Here is a 25,560-nt window from a genome sequence, read left to right on the forward strand (position 1 = left end):
AGAAAAGGGAAGCCAGCTGCAGTTGTGAACATTAAAATCACCAAGAAAAATTACCTCACTGCTAGGAAAGTTTGACTGGAGAAAGTCAAGTTGCAAAGTGAGAAGTCAAAAGAGCTCGAAGTGATTAGTGGTGTTGGGAGAACAGTAGAGACAACAGATGAATTTGACACATTGCGGTAAACAAATTTTAAGCCAGAGAAGATTCAAAAGAATAGATACCAAATTACCAAGTCTCTGACAGGGAATATCGGAACAGACATATGCACAAGTACCACCCTTGAGGCGAAAGGAATCATACAGTGAATTTAGGCTACGGAGATGAGCAGTAGTTGAATCAACTGATAACTGAGATTCTCTCAGAAAAAGTACATTGGGTTTGGCAAACTGCAAGTGAAAATGGACATCATTGAGATTAGAATTGAGATCACATATATTTGTGAAATGAACTAGGGAGTGTTTGGGAGGTTTAGATCTTTTCACAGATAAGCTGTCTCTATTAGTTTGACTATTCATGGTGTATTCAATAGTAAGCAAAAGTGGGGGGGGACTGCTGTATGAAGTAATGAAATTTTTGGATATGGCGTACAGATGGTAAAAATATACCCAGATCCTTTACATATCGTGGCCTCGACAATGCCCCCTGCATACACACTACTCGGTCTTCCTTCAGTCATTATCTGGCAGAGTAGAGGTAGCAAGATTATACACTAGCTGATCCGGAAGCCTCCTAAAGAGTTACCAATAGGTTTGGTCCGGTGTACTAACTAGCGGCCAGCCTGCGAACACCGTTTTAGAGCTGTACCCTCAAAATGTAAGGAAGAATGGATCTCGCCACGATGTTCATCATAACCTCAAAAGTCATCAGTCATACTGCATGATGGAAGAGGTGGAGAAGGGTTGACCGGAACTTAGCTCTGAAGACTAAACATGGGTTCCACCACTTGAAGCCTCCAATAAGCAAAGTGGTGGTATTGCCCCAGTTGATGAGAGTTATTTAGCACCTTGCATTGCCTGGTAACCCAGAGGGCCGATATTCCTCCATGTGGTGTGGGTACCACACCTCGACCCCTGCTTACGTTGGTTCACACCTGGGTGGTCACCCGCAGCATGCTTGTGCATGGAGGTTATACCCAGGATTACTAACAATCCCACTATTGTGAAGGTGCAAGTAGAGAATTTTTTATCACAGCCCATCCAGAATTCACCGAAATTGGGTCCACTTGTCTTGAATGTCACCCAAATATCAGTTCCATCAGCGTTTTAGACCCCTAGGCAGCAAGTGCAGCTTATCTGGCATATCTAAGAGAATGTCTGTGAAATGCTTTTATTTTATTTTTTCCTTGTTTTAGTATTTAATGTATATATTATTTATTTATTGTTGGTCATCCCTAGAAAGTTTTGTGGTCTTAATTTGTTTTTTTATACTTCACTATCATACTATCGCTTGTTTCAGTTTCACTTATTTTTGAGTAAGCTGATGTTAACTTGTGACCAGTAGATGAAACTGATTTACCACTTTGACAGCTATTATATATTATTGTTATTTTTTTAGGAGCATTAGCAACTAAGGCCATATTGCTCTGGGCGGTGGTCATTCCCTGACCTTTCCGCATCTTCCGTATTTGGTGGTGACGGGCTCGAACCCCGGTCTAATCAAGAAGCGTGTGCTACGCACTGCTGCTCCTTCCCACCTGGCTACGGAGGCGCCACTTTAACAGCATTTACCACTTTAGCTCATCTTATTATTTTCATATTCTCTTCAAAAGTAATTGTATATCTTTTCTTTTTCACCCCTACCATTCAATAGTAAGAAAAAGTGGGAGGAGGACATGCTGTATGAAGTAATGAAATTTTTGGATATTGCATACAGATGGTAAAAATATACCCAGATCCTTGAAATGTTGTGGCCTTGAGGCCACGATGTGCTAAGGAGCACCGTCACTTGAGCATTAGCATTAGCAGTTTCTTGCATCTTTGACAAATGATACAAGAAAATGACCTTATACAGCATCAGCCAAAAAAAAAAAAAAAAAAAAAAAATGACACCTCCCATTTCACCTATTAATTTCTTCTAATAGTTTATCTAGGTTTTCCTGGAATTTATTAAAACTGTCGCTTCCACAACAACAACAACGGATAGAAGTTTGTTCCAACAAATCCTGACTAAAGGCAAACTTCCACACATCTATTCAGCAACCATCCTTCCTCAATTTGAATTTGTGCCCCCTCTTATGTGTGATCTGATCAAGGAGAAGAATCCCATCAGCAACTTGTTTTCTCTTTTCACTCATCTCAACCATATACAATAAAAAATGCTTCTACAAGTATTATTAGACTAAAATTATTTAAACTGATAGCATATAAACAAGAGCAATACTTTAATGCTAAAATGCCGAATGGGAAACTGAAAATTTTGTTTCAGTTTCACTTTCAAATTTATAACACATATTAGCTTCTAATATCATAAATAAATAAAATTTTCTGTTTACATTCTGGGACACTCCCAGGAACAATTACTGTAATACACAATTACACTAATTGATTAGTTTTTTTTTTTTTTTTTCATCACATGATGTGAGCAAAACACAAAGGAACCAATTTTTTCCCTGCTTCCTTCGTGTATTGTGGCCATGAGATCCAACTGGATAGCGTGGCACCATCGTGATATCCAAGCACGAGGCGGGATTCGAACCCGCAACCTTTGGGTTGCCAGTCAGGCACTTTACCCACCTGGGTAGCTTGGTCGGCTAGTTGATTAGTTGTGTCAAGATTTTTCATTATACTCATTGTTTCAAGTTGTTTCATTATACTCCATGAAAGACATTAAACTGTATGTAACTGCAGATATGTGTAACTATATCAGACAGAGGTTGTCAGTATGGAATGACAACCTCTGTTGTCATTCCATACTGACAACCTTTAGATGTATGTCAACTGGGCATCATTAGGTGTATTAATCCAGTTACAGTCAGTTCTGCTGTAACATGGTACATGCATTCCTAAAATTTGCTGCATTAAGGTATTTTGCACATTAAAAACAACACGGTTTATGGGAAAAATAGGGATAGGGGCAGAGCACTCAAAAATAATGTTCAGTCTGGTAAGTAAAACACTAAAAAAAGTTAGAAACCCAATAAAATTGCTAACATATAAATTTTTTAAATTTAAATGTAGCACTGTAATATATATATATACTAATTGATATTCTGTTCACTGACATTTTTTTTTTTTTTTTTTTTGGTTGTAAAATTTAAAACAATAAAAACGGGATGCACAAATTGAGTATTAATTAAATTGCACCAACTGAAAAGCCCAATAAACTGGGAACTGCAAATTGTTTTTATTGTTTTAAGGTAGTGACCTCTGTTCGAACAGAAAAATGTGAGCTCCTGAAAACATGAGTCAGCCTACAATATCACGTGTTATCTTGTGAATACAACTAATGACAAGTGTGTCTCCAATTTTTCCCATTTTCCATTTCTCAGTTTCCCATTCGGCATTTTAGCATTAAAGTATTGCTGTTGTTTATATGCTATCAGTTTAAATAGTTTTAGTCTAACAATACTTGTAGAAATACTTGTAAAAAAAAAGGTAAACTGCAGTCATTATCAACTCACTACAGGATGGAAGCCTCCTCAACAACCCTAGGGGCTCACACTTGGTGAGTATGGTCTTGGCACACCCAGGGTCATGAGCTGGATGTCATCATTCTTCTCTTTCTTGGCGATTCCCTTCTACTTCTCTCTCTCTCTCTCTCTCTCTCTCTCTCTCTCTCTCTCTCTCTCTCTCTCTCTCAGGGTAACTCGGGAATTTTTTTTTTTTTTTTGGCTGGTGCTGCATAAGCATCAGGCTTCCTTGCACCATATAGCTAATAATAATAATAATAATAATAATAATAATTCATGTTGAGGGAAATGGACCATAATGTGCCACTCTGGTCCAGTGGGGGTTGGCAGATCGACCGTATTTAGCAGTCAGGGGCTTGAATCCTGGTTTACTCAAGGAGCATGTGCTACTGCACTCCCGCTCCTGTACAACTACAGTAAATGGGAAATATAGCTCTTACACATTTGAGGTTTGACATTTTTTTAAGCTTCATAAACTTGTATGTATTGCTGCACAGATTGCTACATTCAGTTTCGTGCCAGGTTTTGTGTTCACCTAGTGTTACTCACAGAGAAAATCATGCACAAGCCAATGTATTATTTTGTTATTTTGTCACGTTGGAACAAATTTGTGTTTTTGTGAAAATGCGTGTTATAACAGAATGACTGTATTTGGAAATTGGCTATTCACTGACTGATGCACAGTGTTTAATTGTTATGGTGGTAGGGGATCACTGCAGTTATGTTAGCATTGTTATGTTAACATTTCTATATTTGTGGAAAAGTTTAATTTTCCAGCATTAACAATTACACACTACTGTTTTATTGTTTTGCCTGTGAAGAACAACTGCTTCTCTGCTTGTGGGAACACAACACACAGTTATCTTCTTTCATGTTTTAGATGTCTGTTACAGGGAGCAGAACCTTGATTTTGACAGTTATCCTTGTTCCAGTTTCAAATGGCAAGGTGGCAGCATTTATTATTTAACCCTTTCAGGATTCAGTCCACCAAAACTCTGTTCTTTTTTGAAGTGGTATTTTTATTGGGAAGTTTAAGTTTAGTAAAAAAATTAAAACTTTGTGCAGAAATGCTTTCATGCATTATTTTTTGTTATTTTGACTTTGTTGTCCAACATCAGAGTGAAGTTCTTATTAAAATTATAATAATAAAAAAATCATAATTTTTTGATGCAGTAAGCAATAATATCATCTGAATTTATCTATTTATCACTCGATTCAGTTTTGTTAACTTCTGGAGCAAAATTACAGAGAATTTCTTCAATTCTTGGTTAAGAAAATGTGAAAATGCGTGTTATAACATAATGACTGTATTTGGAAATTGCTATTCACTGACTGATGCACAGTGTTTAATTGTTATGGTGGTAGCGGATCACTGCACTATAGTCTCTAAATTTGTAATATCCTCACTGGATTTTTTTTTTTTCTTAAAAAAGTTTTAATACTTTTTAAGTATTAAAACTGTATCTATTACTGGGTATAAAGACAAATAGGAGATAGCAGTTTTTACTGGACTGTTTCAAGGTCATTCATACATTAATGGACATATTATTTGAAACAACCATGTAAAATGTAAATACAGTCAGTCCTCGTATAGCACGATAGTTGTGTTCCTAGAAACCCTCGTGCAATGCAAAATCATGCAATATAAAGAACAGGCCCTATGGGAAAAATAGGGTTAGGTGCCGACCACCCAAGATTGAACACACATTTGTAACCAAAACATTACCAAAGACAATAAATCAGCGTAATAAAATACTTACATATTAAAATATTTACGTAATAAAATACTTACGTATTTTATTACAACTATTACGTAATAAAATATTGCTAATGCTTTTGCTTCTATCGTACGCAAACCTTGTTTTTTGTTTGATTTTCTATCCAAACAGATCACAGCCGTTCCATCTCTTCCAATTCTTTGTGTCTTAATCTAATGGATTTTAATTACACTTTGAGTTGTTCCTGCTATGAAAGTTGTTTTTATTTTCTCTGCATTCTTTGTAATTCTTGGCATTGCCTCATTTAGGTCTGTAGCACGTACAATATCACATGGTCTTTCATTTCGCTCAAAGTGTTTCACAATTTCATATTTTTTCTCTATCGACAGAGGCGAACTGGCCATAAGCCTTACCGGGGAAACCCCGGTGGGCCGGAGACCAGTGTGATTTTGGCCATAAACCACTATAAATTTTCTATAGTGGCTTTTGGCCAAAAACCACTATAAATTTATGAGGCCACTATAAATTTTCCTGGGTAAGAATTTTTGACCCAGTCCGCCTCTGTTTATCGATATTGCTTTTCTTTTTCCCTCTGAATCTGTAGTGTCTTCACCAGGATGCTTCCTTTTCACACCTTTTAAGTATTTTACTCATTTTTAGGGAATAAAGCACAATTACAAAACGAGGAGGCACGCTTGATTCACGTAAACAAAGTTGCGCACGTGTAGCAACTGAATAAACAACACCGTAAAGGCAGAGATACGCTATTAACACCTCACATTTTACTAAAGCACATTTCTAGGGGTTACTACCATAAAACAATAAAAACAATTTCCAGTTGCGTTTCTGCTAGTGGAATCTGTTATAAATTGGTAGTAAACTCGATCTAATTGCATTTGCGATTATACCGATAGCTGGAATTGTGTGGGTTTTACGTTATTATGGTGAAATGTGTTTGCCCTTCATGATATAAAAAACAAATACATTTTCTGAATCTTCTCTTCATTCCTATCATGTTGCGTTCGGTTGGGGTGATTTTGTGTTCGACTGCCATTTCTTGTAAACACAAAGGCGAATCGTGCATAAGCGAATTCAGTTCATGTTATATAAGATATCATTCCCCTATTTATAAATCGTGTGTGGTCGAATTTGTGTAGTGTAAACATGTGTTTTACGAGGACTGACTGTACACATATATACTCACCTAAGCCTACACACAAAAAATGGAAATATAGGTAATACATATATTTTATTTTATATATATATATATATATATATATATATATATATATATATATATTAATAGTTATATTAGTGATAAAAGGAAAGCAAGAAATAAAGAAAAGCAAGAAAGTTAAAAGACAATAACTAATATTTATGGGTTAATGCAGTTGCAAGCAATCATGCAATACACCCACAATGTCTATAGAATATCATTAGAAAAAGTAAATCAATCCAATAATAAGAATACCATCAAGGACTTAAGAAAACGCAAAAAAAAAAAAAAAAAAAATTATTATCGCTTTTTACCGACAATCTAGATGACTTCAACTGGGGCCAACCACCCAGAATGAAGGCAAAAAACGACAAGAAGTTCTCTGTTTCTGTGATGATCAATATATGCTAAGTAATTTAAATCTAAACCAAATATAAACCAGTATAGGCCGAATATAAATTGAATATAAATAAATTGAACGAAGATAATTAATTAATTAAGAAAAATTTTGAAATATTAGAATCAAAGGTAAGAAATATAAGTAAAATATAAATGTAAGCATATATTAATCATCGTTGACCCGACAGAGAACGTAATTTAAGGATTAAAACAAGATTAAATATATAATACATACTACATTTGACCGTATCTAGGACATAATGTAATAGTCGTCAAAATAATATGTGGTGCCCCCCATGTGATGGATACGGTAAAAATAAATAAATAATTAAATTAAATTAATGCAAAGAGAAACATGCAGATAGTAAGAAGAAAAACTAAAGGAGTAGGAAAAATAGAACCTGAACTCCACAAAGGCGAAAAATAGTGGTATAGATAAGAAATAGTTTCTCCTACGTCCTCGGATTGCCCTAATAATTTCGGAGAAATAAAAATAAAGAGTGTAGGACAGCTTAAAGGCATTACAAGATATAAGTGGTGGCTCGGGTATGCCCGGGATCGCAAACCCGTTCCTATAGTAGGACCCTGAGCTGAATTTGCATGTTATCTCAGCGTGAATTTAAGTAAATTTAAATGAATTTAACTATATGTATTAAAAAAAAAAAAAAAAAAAAATGATACACTGTAATTTGCAAGCCGGTGGGTACAAGTTTTCTACGCCATAAGACACCAAGAATGCAAAGTGTATCCTATTTACATATATACATGGCACTAAATATAACAATTTTATTGAAAATTATATTGAAACAATAGGTTCAGAAAACAAATTTTTTGTGCTAATTGCTTTCCTGAAGTGATATTTCAGGTAAGCGATAGGGAAATTATTATTAATCAACTTGCCGTACAACGCTGTTAAGCCTGTTGAACAATTTTTATTACTACTGCAGATATAAGCAATCCTTAAACATTGCGATAAAATTATATTAGCATGCACTGATTTTGATACATTTGATTTCCAGTTTGTAAGGCTGACTACGTTAAAATTAAATGCATCTCTTTTATTATATACGTTTACGTCTGTTTTATTATTATGTAATATTTCTATATGAAGATCCAAGTAATTTGCTATAGTATCGGAACTATTAGTTTTTTCCAACACAAGCTCCCCTGGATATAATCCACTGTAATCCTGGACAAAATGTGGACAATTAAAAACACATATATCATCTACATATCTGTATATAAGTAGGTTATCTTGAAATTCTCTTTCTGTATAATACAGATAAAGGTTTGCGATTATGCTTGATGCTGGACTTCCCATAGGGGTGCCAGTCACTTGTAAGTATAACGAAGTTCCGTCATATACATAATTATTAAAGATGCATAATTTTATTAGAGAATCCCAATAGGTTAAGTCAACCTTTATAGCATTTTTATTTTCTAAATATAGTTTCTGGAGGACGACTTTTAAATTATCAAGATTAATACTCGTAAATAGACTGTTAAAGTCAAATGTTTGTATTTGATGAATATTGTTATTTTTTATAGCATTTATAATCGGTAAGTTATTATTTATTATAATAGTTTTATTTAAGTTATTTAATATAATTTTAAGTAACTTTTCTAACGTTTTTCCGGGAAATTTAGCATAACTATCTCTACATGATGTTATGAATCTAAAAGCAATGGGTGATTTATGAAATTTGGGTATGCAATATATAAATGGATATTTTAGGTTATTATACTTTAACTTTAATTTTTTATGCAATGCAATTAATTTTTTGATTATTATATTAGAAGAAGATGTTATCTGTTTATATGTACGGCTAGACTGTAGTTCATTTTTTATAATATCTATATAATATGATTTACATATGATTGCATAATTGCAAGCAGCTTTGTCAACGGGAGTTATTATAAAATGTTCATGTATATCTTTGAGCTGCCTATTTATTAATTTGGTATTATATAGATTATCCTGTACGAATTTCAATTGATTATATTTATTAGATATGATATTAAGCATTGTAAATAACCACATGTGATAAGCTTCAACCGGTATATTATGTTTGTATGCTGATCTTATGCAGTATTTTAGTAAATCTAGATATAACAATTTTTTAAAATTAGATTTATTAATAGGTGGATTAGGTCGAAATTTAAAACCCAGTGATAAAATATCTCTAAGTTCGGGATATGGGATTATATCTAAATTGCCGGTTATAATGTGATTATGGTTAGGATCCACGTATCTATGAAATGAAGGTTTGTGACAAACACATGTATCCTGTCCGATGTTAATATTGTGAAGGTTTGTAGCTATTGTTTTATAGTTACACGCTTTAAGACCAAATGGTTTAGAATATCTAAATCTGATATTAATATGTAAGTTATTAATAGGCAGCAAGTCATTACGTAAATTAATAGTTTTATGTATATCTAAATCATCCATCATTTTATTTTGAAAGTATAAGATGAGGACAGAGTTTTCAGGCTGCTTGCTAACATTCAAAATATTAATTCTGAATTTAAAAATATCCAATATAATGTGCATAAGGTGGGAGGATGCAAAGACGTAATCATTGGTTTTTATATATAGAAATTAATCCTAACCATAATAATATAGTAATCCTAACCATGTTAATACATTTACACATACACAAATATCACACACTTTACAGAGCAGTTTAGCATATAATGCTTCGGGCACTAATATCCGATCTCTTAAATTTCAACTTGTAATAACAAATTATGTCTTACTTGCCCCTATATGCATCCAAATCATGCTACAATGAATACGAATTCACATATATTCTGTAAAATGAATAATGTTATATATATGATCACTTGTCGTACATGCAATGTTAAATATATTGGTAAAACTAGCAATAAACTAAATATCAGAATGAACCTTCATCGTTCCGATATTAAAACTTATAATAACAAATCCAGTAAGAAAACAGGTAATCTGGAACATGATATTGAATTCAGACATTTCCAAAAACATACTTTTGGTAATATTTTCATTTCAATACTTAACGTAATTAACATGGTTAGGATTACTATATTATTATGGTTAGGATTAATTTCTATATATAAAAACCAATGATTACGTCTTTGCATCCTCCCACCTTATGCACATTATATTGGATATTTTTAAATTCAGAATTAATATTTTGAATGTTAGCAAGCAGCCTGAAAACTCTGTCCTCATCTTATACTTTCAAAATAAAATGATGGATGATTTAGATATACATAAAACTATTAATTTACGTAATGACTTGCTGCCTATTAATAACTTACATATTAATATCAGATTTAGATATTCTAAACCATTTGGTCTTAAAGCGTGTAACTATAAAACAATAGCTACAAACCTTCACAATATTAACATCGGACAGGATACATGTGTTTGTCACAAACCTTCATTTCATAGATACGTGGATCCTAACCATAATCACATTATAACCGGCAATTTAGATATAATCCCATATCCCGAACTTAGAGATATTTTATCACTGGGTTTTAAATTTCGACCTAATCCACCTATTAATAAATCTAATTTTAAAAAATTGTTATATCTAGATTTACTAAAATACTGCATAAGATCAGCATACAAACATAATATACCGGTTGAAGCTTATCACATGTGGTTATTTACAATGCTTAATATCATATCTAATAAATATAATCAATTGAAATTCGTACAGGATAATCTATATAATACCAAATTAATAAATAGGCAGCTCAAAGATATACATGAACATTTTATAATAACTCCCGTTGACAAAGCTGCTTGCAATTATGCAATCATATGTAAATCATATTATATAGATATTATAAAAAATGAACTACAGTCTAGCCGTACATATAAACAGATAACATCTTCTTCTAATATAATAATCAAAAAATTAATTGCATTGCATAAAAAATTAAAGTTAAAGTATAATAACCTAAAATATCCATTTATATATTGCATACCCAAATTTCATAAATCACCCATTGCTTTTAGATTCATAACATCATGTAGAGATAGTTATGCTAAATTTCCCGGAAAAACGTTAGAAAAGTTACTTAAAATTATATTAAATAACTTAAATAAAACTATTATAATAAATAATAACTTACCGATTATAAATGCTATAAAAAATAACAATATTCATCAAATACAAACATTTGACTTTAACAGTCTATTTACGAGTATTAATCTTGATAATTTAAAAGTCGTCCTCCAGAAACTATATTTAGAAAATAAAAATGCTATAAAGGTTGACTTAACCTATTGGGATTCTCTAATAAAATTATGCATCTTTAATAATTATGTATATGACGGAACTTCGTTATACTTACAAGTGACTGGCACCCCTATGGGAAGTCCAGCATCAAGCATAATCGCAAACCTTTATCTGTATTATACAGAAAGAGAATTTCAAGATAACCTACTTATATACAGATACGTAGATGATATATGTGTTTTTAATTGTCCACATTTTGTCCAGGATTACAGTGGATTATATCCAGGGGAGCTTGTGTTGGAAAAAACTAATAGTTCCGATACTATAGCAAATTACTTGGATCTTCATATAGAAATATTACATAATAATAAAACAGACGTAAACGTATATAATAAAAGAGATGCATTTAATTTTAACGTAGTCAGCCTTACAAACTGGAAATCAAATGTATCAAAATCAGTGCATGCTAATATAATTTTATCGCAATGTTTAAGGATTGCTTATATCTGCAGTAGTAATAAAAATTGTTCAACAGGCTTAACAGCGTTGTACGGCAAGTTGATTAATAATAATTTCCCTATCGCTTACCTGAAATATCACTTCAGGAAAGCAATTAGCACAAAAAATTTGTTTTCTGAACCTATTGTTTCAATATAATTTTCAATAAAATTGTTATATTTAGTGCCATGTATATATGTAAATAGGATACACTTTGCATTCTTGGTGTCTTATGGCGTAGAAAACTTGTACCCACCGGCTTGCAAATTACAGTGTATCATTTTTTTTTTTTTTTTTTTTTTAATACATATAGTTAAATTCATTTAAATTTACTTAAATTCACGCTGAGATAACATGCAAATTCAGCTCAGGGTCCTACTATAGGAACGGGTTTGCGATCCCGGGCATACCCGAGCCACCACTTATATCTTGTAATGCCTTTAAGCTGTCCTACACTCTTTATTTTTATTTCTCCGAAATTATTAGGGCAATCCGAGGACGTAGGAGAAACTATTTCTTATCTATACCACTATTTTTCGCCTTTGTGGAGTTCAGGTTCTATTTTTCCTACTCCTTTAGTTTTTCTTCTTACTATCTGCATGTTTCTCTTTGCATTAATTTAATTTAATTATTTATTTATTTTTACCGTATCCATCACATGGGGGGCACCACATATTATTTTGACGACTATTACATTATGTCCTAGATACGGTCAAATGTAGTATGTATTATATATTTAATCTTGTTTTAATCCTTAAATTACGTTCTCTGTCGGGTCAACGATGATTAATATATGCTTACATTTATATTTTACTTATATTTCTTACCTTTGATTCTAATATTTCAAAATTTTTCTTAATTAATTAATTATCTTCGTTCAATTTATTTATATTCGATTTATATTCGGCCTATACTGGTTTATATTTGGTTTAGATTTAAATTACTTAGCATATATTGATCATCACAGAAACAGAGAACTTCTTGTCGTTTTTTGCCTTCATTCTGGGTGGTTGGCCCCAGTTGAAATCATCTAGATTGTCGGTAAAAAGCGATAATAATTTTTTTTTTTTTTTTTTTTTTTTTTGCGTTTTCTTAAGTCCTTGATGGTATTCTTATTATTGGATTGATTTACTTTTTCTAATGATATTCTATTTTATATATATATATATATATATATATATATATGCTACTGAAGAGGTTACATATATGTCATAGGGTGAAATAAATATAAATTTAAAAAATACTACCATTCTTTTATGGAAATCTTGAAACTTATGTCTGCTGTCATAAATACACACATATGAAGAAAGGCATTATGTATTACATTTGTTTTAATTTATGAATAAATCTTCATATAAACTTAAATAATGCCACAGGCAGGGGCATTCCTACAGTATGTGGTGCCAATGGAAATTTGGCAACCCCCTTTCAAATTTTCTTCATATGTGTATGCAAGTTTCAGGTTTTCAGGTGCCCCTTGAACGTTGGTGCACGGGTGCAGTGCACCCCTTTCATCTTTCGAATGACCCCTAGTCACAGGCGCCACTAACTTATAATTTTCTTTGAAACTGCTAAATGCACTATATTCTTAGTGATTTGATAGTATATTCCAAATTATTCATGAGACTTTATTAATGTTAAATATATATATATATATATGTATTTTAGTATTAGGCGAAGTATTGTTTATGAATTTTGTTGTTATAGATCGTTTATTGAGATCAGTACCGATTAATGCCATCTAAGAATAAGATTATGCATTACATCGGTCTGTATTGATAAGTACTAGATATGATAGAAAAAATGTCAATTAGGTAAAGCGGTAGCAGTTTTGGGTGAGATACGGTACAATATGTGGACGCCATGTGCGTCAAACACCCAGGTTACGTACATATGCCAATGCCGGCACCATGGCACAACCTAGAGATACAATATATAATATATGATACAATATATAATTAAAAGGTGAGCGTAAAACTAAAGATAAAGCGTAGAGCAAAAATGTGAAAGCAGTAATGGAAGTAATATATGATAGAGCAAACTATAAGATAGAGCAAAATATATAAGCTAGTGAGGCAAAATTGTATAACAATACAGAGGCAACTTATAAAGCAATGCGGTAAATTATAAAAATTATAAAAAAGGGGGTCAATTATGGGTATGTAGATACATTAAAAGGGTCTTTGTCTAGGGCTAACCCTCTCAATGTATCATCCCATAATTAACGTTGCTATCTATTTCTGTAGTCGACTGCCAGCAACTCTAACAATCATCATAACAATCTAACAGTCATCTCACCAGCAAACCACTTATCAAATACATGCTTGTGACCAGCATTTGTATCATATCTTATTGCTTCTAAATTTCCTAAACTAACCTACCAATAATGGTGTAATACCAGCTTTCAGCTTATTATCATTACCTTTTTACCTTCCTACTTATATTCTTACCTAGAGTTGCTGGCAGTTGACTACAGAAACAGATAGCAACATTAATTATGGAATGATACATTGAGAGGGTTAGCCCTAGACAAAGTCCCTTTTAATGTATCTACATACCCATAATTGACCCCCTTTTTTATAATTTTTATAATTTACCGCATTGCTTTATAAGTTGCCTCTGTATTGTTATACGATTTTTCCTCGCTAGCTTATATATTTTGCTCTATGTTATAGTTTGCTCTATCATATATTACTTCCATTACTGCTTTCACCTTTTTGCTCTACACTTTATCTTTAGTTTTACCCTCACCTTTTAATTATATATTGTATCTCTAGGTTGTGCCATGGTGCCGGCGTTGGCATATGTACGTTACCTGGGTGTTTGATGCACATGGTGTCCACATATTGCACCGTATCTCACCCAAAACTGCTACCGCTTTACCTAACTGACATTTTTTCTATCAAATCTAGTACTTATATATATATGTATATATATATATATATATAATCCATTTATAGGGCTATTATTTTGTTGGATGGGTCCATGGAGAACCAAGAAGCAATTTTAGAGCCCATGAAATTGAGACTGGATATTAAGAGGAGCCTGTCACATCATAGAGAAATCCTCCTATTTGATGTACTTGGTAGTATGGAGATAATAAAAGTGTGTATTGTTCTAATTTCTCTTCAATTTTTTTTTGTGTTCATTTGCATATAATAAATTTTTTCTACAATATAAATTTTTTTCTACAACATAAATTTTTTCTACAATACAATAAATCGTACAATATATATATATATTTTTTGTTTTTCTTGTAATATTATATTTTTTATTTTTCTTCCATTAGTTTTACTTTCAGCAGTAAAAATTTTATTCCATGGCTGTTATAAAATTGTTACAATTGAAATTATTACTATTAGTAGTGGCAAATGATGCAAGGAGGCAAGCTTAAACAGCATCAGCCAAAAACACATGCACACACACGCGTAGGCACACACGCATGAACACAGGCACATGCACGCACGCACACACACGCACGCACGCACACACAAAACCATACAATATACAATGTTACATCCAGTGCTTTTTTTAGGATGATATGCAATGGTAAGGCATACCGACACCTTTATTCACAGTGACATGTGACATTTGGGTGCAGTACACTTTGAAATTTGTAATATTCCGTGAATTTTTTTTTCACGTTTATCTGCTATTCAAATAAGCTTAAAGTTATTTAATTAAATTTGCATTTTTCACTGTATATTGTTAAGATATTTTCTATATAAAACTTTATAACCTTATAAACTTTTTTTTTACATTTTTAGAATTCTGAATTACTGAGTTGGACCTCTGTTTAATGAACTCCTTTTATAGCAATTTTTTTTTAATTCCCCTTGGAAGTTACATTTAAAATACAGTAGTTTCTGTTGAGAGAAGAAAATTTTCATATAATTAATGGATTAGGACAGACTTAACTCGGTACACACTGTTCTCATTTCAGGCAATGTAGGCAATGTGTTGCTGCACGAATTAAGAGAGCTAATGTGATTATCATTCTACAAATTAGGAGAAGTCGCACTGGTCAACAGTGAGCGAATCAAGGGGTATTCCCAATGCTGACAATGGGCTTTGGTCAACCTTCTACTGCACGGTATCCAATCTTTTCCATTACAGGGGCCATATTCAAAAAAATTCAAAGTTTGATTTCTTTCGCGGGCTGCACTGAGTGATTTGAGAAAAATTAGTGTTACATTTTCTATATCTTGTTACATGTAAAAGTAAAATTGAAAATATTCAAAAATTTCATTAAGTACAATACACAATTACATTTATTGAACAAAACATTTAATGAGAATTTTTTGATAGTTCACAAAATTTAAAATGCTGTTTTAGTTCACTTTCCACTCAGGCCGTAGATTGGACACCACTGTGAATCAACTGTAAGTGCCCTGTTCAAGAATTAGGAGGGAGTGATTTTCTTTTACCCCAAAAAATAGTCATCAGTTGTTTCATAGAAGTGCTTATCCACATTTTCCCTATCTCCGTTTACATGGTCACAGTACCTGAGATCCGAATGACACTGACATTTTGGACAGTTTCAAAAAAAAAAAAAAAAAAAGAAAAAAAAGAAGGTAGTAAACCTTCAAAACATGAAATGTTGGCATTTGGTGAAAATGAAGTTAAAAAATTGTCAATTAGGTTACAGTTAAATGAAAGAGATGCAATTTGTGGATTTTGGGGATACCTAATTGATAAGACGGTTTCAGAAGAATTGAAGCATTTGATGAATGTTCTGAGTACGATACCAGTTTCATCGAGTGAAAGTGAATGAGGATTTTCACGAATGAATCTGATCATTAGCCCAACCAGAGCTTCGTTGACGACAAACTTTACTACTATTCTTCAAATTTCTTTACTACTATTTCTTAAAATTATAGGCCCACTGCTTTGATTCAGCAAAATATGTTGATTTGTGGCTCCTTCGGAAACATCATTCAGTAACAGATACAAACAGTAAGAAAAGAAGTCAGGGTGAGAACTTAATAAAAAATTGGAATATTCTGCAAAAACTTTATTATAAAATTATTTTTACTTATTTTTTTACTTATTTTATTTATTTTTACTTATTTTATTTATTTTTACTTATAATTTTTACTTATTACTTATTTTACTCACATTTTACTTATTTTTTTTATTTACTTGAATAATAAATTTATGCTTAATAAACTGTGTTAACATACTTAATTTGTTGTTCTTATTCCAAAAAAAATTACTACTAAAGTAACAATATCAGGAAAAAAATTTTTAGAGTATTTTTCGTATCCTTTTAATTTTCAATTATTCCTGATAGCAAAGAATGAGTACCAGCACCTATATTTTTTACAAAAAAAGCAAGTTTGTTCAACCATTAATTACTCTCTGGCAGAAGCAAATTTTAGCACATCTATCCTGCAACAATTTATGTTCACTCAAGTGTGTTAACTGACAATGAATACAGATGCAATTAATATTTAGTTTACTCAATCCATCTAAAGCCTTAAACAATATAATAAGGTTTTCCTGCAAGTGCCTAGTTGACAGTAACTGTTGCATTTGCAGAACTGAAGTCTCAGATGGTAAGAGTACCCTTTTATGTTGTTCACTAAGTTGCTCTTCTCTGCTTTCATTTCAACAGATTTACATCTGAAATGAATCTCCAGACATATATATATATATATATATATATATATATATATATATATATATATATATATATATATACAGTACTCAAATTCAGCCTAAGCAGTAATAATGGGATAATCATAATCACTTTTCTTTCCCCGCAGGCAAAATTACTGAATATCATTGATAGCGCCCCATGAGATGTCCTAGCAGTGCATCTTCACTGTTCAGAAAGCTTCATGTTGGACTGTACAATTGTTCCAAGTCTTTTTCATTCTCCACCACCTTGAGTGTATTACCACCCAAATATTATGTTATTTTGGGATTTCTGCTATCCATGTGCAGTACATTACATTTATCAATTTTAAACTTCATTTGTCATTTCTTAGCCCATGTGCCAATTTTTCTAGGTCTAGTTGCAGTGCTATGCCTTGATTCCTCTCATTAATAATCCTCCCACCTTTATATCATCTGCAAACTTAGCATGGAACTTTATATTCATTTGCCATTGTCTTTAATAGTTATCAAGAAGAGTAAGTGGCCCAACACTGAGCGACTACATTTCTAACATAAGTCCAAAAAATACAGTGCCATTAATAACACTTGCCACTCTACTATCAGTAATTTGTTGCTAATACAACACTACTCCAGTTTTTACAGCTTTCTTTCTTATGGAAAACTATCAAAAGCTTTACTGAAACCTAAGCATCATTTGATCTCAAGATTATATTTTGCATCCACTTCTTTTGTTACTGCATTGTAATAGCTAATCAGATTGGACAGACAAGATTTCCTCTTAACAAATCCGTGCTTTAGTAGTAGTGGTAGTGGCAAATGATGCAAGAAAGCAGAGAAAGTAGATGCAACAAAGCTTTATATCTGCATTCTTGTCAAGAGGACCCTAAATTACTTCTTTGAAGGTAGTGAGAATAGTATATATCTTTATGTTTTCTAGCCAAATTATTCTTGCTTTCTTTTCGCTTCCATTTTTTTTTTTTTTTTTTAATTATTATAATTACTCACTTTTCCCTTTCTTTATGAATAGGGAAACATTTCTCAAATGTTTCCCTATTCCACAGTTAACTCAAAGTTATAACTGGGAATCATTTAGTTCCCAGTTATAACTTTGAATAATATTTAGTATCCATATCCCTAAAAGGCACCTCTGTAGCCAGTTGGGCAGTAGCAGCAGCAGTGCGTAGCACGCGCTTCTTGATTAGATCGGGGTATGAGCCCATGACCACCAAATATGGAGGATGAGGAAAGGTCAGGGAATGACCACCATATATCTCTGGAGCAATGTGGCCTTAGTTGCTAATGCTCCTAAAAACTAAAAAACAACAACATAACATATCCCTAAAAGTTGCTAATGCTCCTAAAAACTAAAAAACAGCAACATAACATATCCCTAAAAACTTCTTCACATGTGAATGTAGCTTCAGAATATTTATTTAGTTTATCAGCACCTGAACAGAATCATTAATTGTTGTGCCATCCATATGTAGTGGACCAATGTGGGTCATACCTTTCCTTCACAAAAATCATTCTTTGTTTTTTTTCTTTTCATTTCTAAGCCAAAGACGTCTCATAATCCATCATAGTTTTCCTAAACCCCTTAGTGACTTGATGGCAGACTAGTTTATATAGAATCCTGCTGCTATAGGATTCTGTGTCCCCTGTTAATTTATAATAATCTAATTTATAATTGTGAGAACAGCCAGCAACTATACAATCAGAGCAGTCCCCAGAACTAAAAGTTCGACCAAGGGTAATTTTGTCTCAAGACTCGAACCCCAACTCTGCAATACAGAAGTAGAGCAGCATATCAGAACTCAACTACAGATAGAAGCAAAAGTAATAAAAATGAATTCTAAAGATGAGTCGTGCAGCTCTTTCTACATTCACTGTCAGCAAACAGACTTTGATGAATTACCAAAGGACCACTCTTGGCCTGTTGCAGCCATCATTTGGCCTTTCTATGGATGACCCCCCCCCTCACTGGTCCTAGGTTATCACCTGTAGCTATCAAAACAAGTGAGCATGAATGACAATCCATGCATTTTTCAGATATTCAGGAATCTCTACACGAAATAATGTCTATAAATAATTCATCTTTCTCTTCATCCTATCAGAATTTGAATGACACTAACTCTTGTGAAAACATCTTTCTACCATGTCACTTGACAACTATTAAGCCAAATAACTTATGCCTTACTGCAGCATCAAAAGATGCACTTACTATATGAATTTGTTCTGTCTTGTAAAACATAATGATGAAATCCTCGCTCAACTGACATCATAGCATCTGCATCTAGACCTAATGTTTTTTACTGAGACCTGGTTCTCTCCTGAGATTTCAATCCAAATCCCTGACTACTCTCTCTTTCAGTTGCAGAGGCGATTCAAAAGGCAGTGGAGTTGCTATTTATGTTCACAGTCATTTGTGATGCTCTGCTTTTTCTATTTCAAATCTGCCTGATCAAGCTTGTGAACTCACTTTTATCTGCATTGCCTATTTGGTGATCAGGTGTCTATACCGACCTCCGCAGCTTCAGTTAACAGCTTCCTTGTAACTCTTGACAATACTCTATCTCATTTCACAAGCAAATCCCTAAGCCTTTTACTGATTGGAGACTTTAATATTAACATTCTTCAAAGCTCTTCATCTCAAGTGCAAGAATTCCTAGATGTCATTACTTAAAATGGTTTCTCTCTTCTTACTGATGGAGATATCCTAACTAGAATGGGAGAGTCCCACAATTCCCTTCTTAACTTCACAATTGGGGAATGCTCTGTTATGTATGCAATACTTGATACAATTATTTCGGTTCATCATCCCATCTTAATGGTAATTGAAAATGAAATGAATGAAGCAGAGATCATGCACACTTTCAAATCTGTCACGCCAGACTCTCTCAATAAGCTTTGTCATGACCTACAGCAGCCTATCTGGGTTGGAGTGCTTGCTACAGATATTGGTGTTTAAGGGCACAAGGGCAGCTGATTGCTACAAGTGATCCTGAAATTGCGACTAACTGCTTCTTTAAGCATATCCTAAATAGTTATGAAAATACATGTCATATATCAAGCGCCCATGGAATAAAATGACCACCAGGCCAAGCAGGAAAATATGCCTGTTTATCTAAAACAAGATATGTAACATGTTAAAGAAAAGTAACATGTTCAACCTTGCAAAAATTGTTAGAACAACAGGAATCGAGGCAGATAAAATTAAATACACAACATACAGAAACAAAGTCACTGACTGCATTTGGTCAGAGAAAAGAAAATACTATAGTTCTCAACTTACAGGTATCATAACAAGCAAGAAAAAATGAACAGTTTGAACAAACTATTATTGGGATGGAAACTGAAATCATGGAGCTACATTGGAGATTTGGTTGAAAACGAGGTACTCATTTCAGATGACCAACTAAAAGCTGCTGCCTTTATCTCAAGTGTGAATAACCTCTTTCAAGACAAACTTGACTCCAGAGACAGTGAAATGAGAGAATCTGCCAAGTAGTGGATAGTGAATACTGTGGCACCTCCATAGCCAGGTGGGCAGGAGCAGTAGTGCATAGCACACACTTCTTGATTAGACCGGGGTTTGAGCCTGTGACCACCAAATACGGAAAGGTCGGGGAATGACCACTGCATATCTCCTGAGCAATATGGCATTAGCATTAGTAGAAGCATGTGATGCAAGAAAGCAAGCTTATGCAGCATCAGCCAAAAAAAAAAATAAAGTAAAATAAATAAATAAAAAATAACCACTTCCACTTCACCCCTCTGTTCGTTCGAAATACCTGTCCAGCTGAGCCTTAAACTTATTTAGGCTATCAACTTCCACGACAAGGGATGGAAGTCTGTTCCACCTACCAACCACCTGCTGGCTAAAGGCAAATTTCCGCACACCTATCCTAAATCTGTCTTTCCTCAGTTTGAATTTATGCCTTCTCAGGTGATTATTCTGAGCAAGAGGAAGAATCCCATCAGCATTGAGCATGCTCAAACCATTCAAGGCTTTGTGCACCTCTATCAGATCACCTCGCTGGTGCCTAGTCTCCAGACACTGTAATTCGGAAAACTTAAGCCTTTCTTTGTAAGAGCACCCCTTTGTTCCATTCACTAATCTTGTTGCCCTTCTCTGTACTCGTTCCAGCAGCTCTACATCCTTCTTGAAATGAGGCCTCCAGCCTTGTATACAGTACTCTAGGTGTGGCCTGACCATTGCCTTATACAAGGGAATAATCACCTCCTTATCCCTGCTAGAAAAATTTCTATATATCATCATTGACAATACACCATGAGCTACTCTTGCAGCCCGTCTGCACTGCTCAGAGAACTTCATATCTGCTTGCACAACCACCCCCAGGTCCCTTTCATTCTCTACCACTGTCAGTGTAGTACCACAGAGTTGATACGTTGCTCTGGGGTTGCTTTTCCCATATGTAGTACTTTACATTTGTCAATGTTAAACTTCATTTGCCACCTCTCAGCCCATCTGCTCAGCCTTTCCAGATCCTGTTGCACCAGCATAGTGTCAGTAGTATCGTCTGCAAACTTGGACATTAAGCTTGATATACCATCATCAATATCATTTATAAATACAGAAAACAATAAAGGACCCAATTCTGAACCCTGAGGGACTCCACTAATAACATTAGTCCACAAGGAGCAGTGTCCATTGATTACCACTCTCCGTAATCCTTGCCACTCATTGATTACCACTCTCTGTAAGCCTTATTTGCTAATGCTCCTAAAAAAAAACAAAACCAAACCAAACCAAACAAGCTGAATACTGTCAAATATGTCAAACTCACAGAACCATCTTTTCCTTGTGTATCCCTTCTACTTCTGTTTTCTGGAACAATCTTCCTTCCCATGTGTTTTCTCAAAATTATAATCTACAGAATTTCAGTTGTAGTGTCAGCAAGTATCCTTTATCTTCTCAACCTACAACCCATACATGGTACCAACTACTATCAGAAACTTTTTTCTTGCTCCCCTCTCAGATCAAGAGATTTGGGAAGCAAGATATCAATTGAAAGAAAAGGGAACTCCTGGCTTTGACGAAATACCCCCTTCTCTGCTGAAAAAGGTCCTTAGCTCAATTCTTACATCATTAAATTAGATAGTATGACTCAGAGCTGTACTACTCAATATGTTCTACGTTGATAATAATATTGGTATAATAATAAGAGGAGTTTACCTCAATATAGTGCGTAGAACACTTCCGCATGATCTCTCCAGAAATTAAAATGGAAAAAACGAAAAAATTGACAACTTACCGGTACATTAGAGTAAAATATAAATAATTAAATAATCAATAAATTGATTATTTAATTTGATTAAATAAATTGATTATTTAATTAAATAAATCAATAAATTGATTATTTAATTATTTATATTTTACTCTAATGTACTGGTAAGTTGTCGATTTTTTCGTTTTTTCCGTTTTAATTTCTGGAGGGTATCATACGGAAGTGTTCTACACACTATATTGAGGTAAACTCCTCTTATTATTATACCAATATTACATCATTGAAGTATATATTCAATCTCTCCTTTCAATTTGGTGAATTCCCTTCTCAATTCAAAAAAAGCAATAATCGTCCCTGTTCCAAAGGGAAACCGTTGTAACTCGACAACAACTATCACCCAATAGTACTACTCTCAGATTTCGCAAAATTATTCAAAAAAAATTCTTCGTAGCCGACTCATGGGTTTCCTTGAAGAAAATCAGCTCATCCATCTACAACAGTATGTCTATTGCTCAAAAAGATCCACTGATATTGCAATTGTTGACTTCTACTTAAGGATCATTGATAGTCTTGAAAAGGGTCACTATGCTGTAGCACTGTTTCTTGACTTATCTAAAGCTTTTCTTTTGACTGCATAAATCATAATATTCTACTCAACAAACTCAGTAATCTTGGCTTGAGAGGGAAAATTAACCTTCTCCTTGAAGACTACCTTACTGATTAGCTGTTTATCGTAAAAACAAATCAGTCATACTCCGACATCTGTTATTTCTCCAGGGGAGGCACATGATGCAAGAAAGCAAGCTTATGCAGCATCAACCAAAAAAAAAAAAAAAAAAAACGCTCCCATTTCACCCCTCCATTTGTTCTAAATACATATCCAGCCCACCCTTAAACTTATTTAGGCTATCGACTTCCACAACAAAGAATGGAAGTCTGTTCCACCAACCAACTACCCACTAGCTAAAGGCAAACTTCTGCACATCTGTCTTTCCTCAATTTGAATTTATGCCCTCTCAGGTGATTGTTCTGAGCAAGAGGAAGAATCCCATCAGCATTGAGCATGCTCAAACCATTCAAGGATTTATACACCTCAGTCAGATCACCTTGCAGGTGATCTGATTGAGGTGTGTAAAGCCTTGAATTTTTCAAGGCTTTATTTCTTCATAAGAGAAACCCTTTGTTCTATTCACTAATCTTGTTGTCCTTCTCTGTGCTCGTTCCAACAGCTCTGCATCCTTCTTAAAATGAGGCTTCCAGACCTGTAACATTATTTGTTAGTTTGTTATTTGGTTTTTAGGAGCATTAGCAACTAAGGTCATATTGCTCTGGGGATATGCGGTGGTCATTCCCTGACCTTTCCACATCCTCCATATTTGGTGGTCACGAGCTCGAACCCCGTCTAATCAAGAATCGTGTGCTACGCACTGCTGCTCCTGCCCACCTGGCTACGGAGGCGCCAGACCTGTATACAGTACTCAAGGTGTGGCCTGACCATTTCCTTATACATGGGGATAATCACCTCCTTATCCCTGCAAGAAAAATTCCTAAAATTCTATTTGTTCTTTACATCAATGAATTTCTCTATCTTCTTCCATTTTCTCACCTATTAGCATACCAATGATATTTCCATCCTGATGACAGATAAAAAGACCCTAATCAGTATCAGCTCATAATCTCTGCCATGTTCTCTGTAACTCATAATCTCTGCCTTGTTCACTGTAATGCATAGTTGGCTTCAAAAGAATCACCTTATACTGAATCCAGAAAATTCAAAATATATGGTGTTTTGAACGGAAAACAAATCACTAAATATTGATTTCAACATAACATACAAAGAAAAACAACTTGAAAGGGTGAATGAAACCAAATTTCTCAGAATCTGGCAAGATGATAGGCTAAGTTAGGTAAAACAAATAATAACCCTACAAAAGAAAACTTTACCACTAGCTGAAATACTCGTCAGGGCCTCTGTCTGGGTGTCTCCTTCCCTTCTCAGACTAGTATTCCTTTCTTTAATTCAGCCGCACCTCACCTATGGAATTATCTCATGGGATACCACTAGCCATGAAAACCTTGCAAGAATCAACTCCATTCTCAATTGATGCGTTCATTCAATTTCGGGCCTTCCATGGAATGCATCGGTTAGTTTGAGATACAAGGAAGTGCGACTCCTCAGCATCTATCAACTGCTATAGAAAGCCAAGATGGTCTATGTTTAGAATGCTTTGATGACACCAGTCTTTTCTCCTCTCTTCAGATCCTTTTTCATGACCATAGAAGAAGAAATATTGTACAATCTAAGAAATGAAGCAAACCTGAAGGTTCCACTTTTCAGAAAAGCCATAGGTCAGAAATATATAAAATACAGAGGCGCTAAAACCTGGAACAAACTTCCTGCAAAAATCAAAATGTTACTTCACTAAACCGATTCAAGAAACTGCTAATTGAACACATCACTAGGGATGTCTGATTCAAATTACCTTCCACTCAACTCCTGGTTTTTAAAAACACAGAGGAAATCATTACCAGCATAGAAATAATGTACAAATGTTAAAGGAAGCAGTTGGCAAATAGTTAAAAAATTTTTGTGCATTGCATATATCTCATAATTTTTCTTTTCTCTCATCGTTTAATTGTAAAAATGTTCACAATGCTATTATAAGTATTGAGGGTTTATGAAGTCTTCTGTAAAGAAATGTACAAAAAACTCCAATTTATTTATATCTTTTCTGTTGAACATTACCTGTATAATTTCAGAACTGTATATTCTTAATGTTATTCATGTCATTTTCTAAGGGAAACCCCCTAAAAAGCAATTGGCTTACGTGTTCTCCCACCCTTTTTGCTGTTATCTCCTAAAAAAAGTTTAACATAAATAGGGATAAATAAATTATTATTATTATTATTATTGTTGTTGTTGCTCTTATATTATTTCTCCCTGATTGGGGGGGGGGATTCCACTCTGTGACGGGTACTGCTACCAAGTACACAGGG

General features: G+C 33.8%; 1 protein-coding gene across 1 annotated transcript in view; it reads left to right on the plus strand.

Annotated features, from left to right (window-relative positions):
- The window catches only part of LOC150088255 (intermembrane lipid transfer protein VPS13A-like), a 3,009,916-nt gene that overhangs the window by 1,157,779 nt on the left and 1,826,577 nt on the right, over positions 1–25,560 (plus strand). The window contains exon 31 of the mRNA XM_090370087.1: positions 14,653–14,797. Within this exon, the coding sequence (XP_090226213.1) occupies positions 14,653–14,797 (145 nt within the window). The remainder of the gene's footprint in view (positions 1–14,652; positions 14,798–25,560) is intronic.

The sequence above is a fragment of the Mastigoproctus giganteus genome, chromosome 3 (genome assembly GCF_048544385.1).
Source record: "Mastigoproctus giganteus isolate SK-2022 chromosome 3, ASM4854438v1, whole genome shotgun sequence".
NCBI lineage: Eukaryota > Metazoa > Arthropoda > Arachnida > Uropygi > Thelyphonidae > Mastigoproctus > Mastigoproctus giganteus.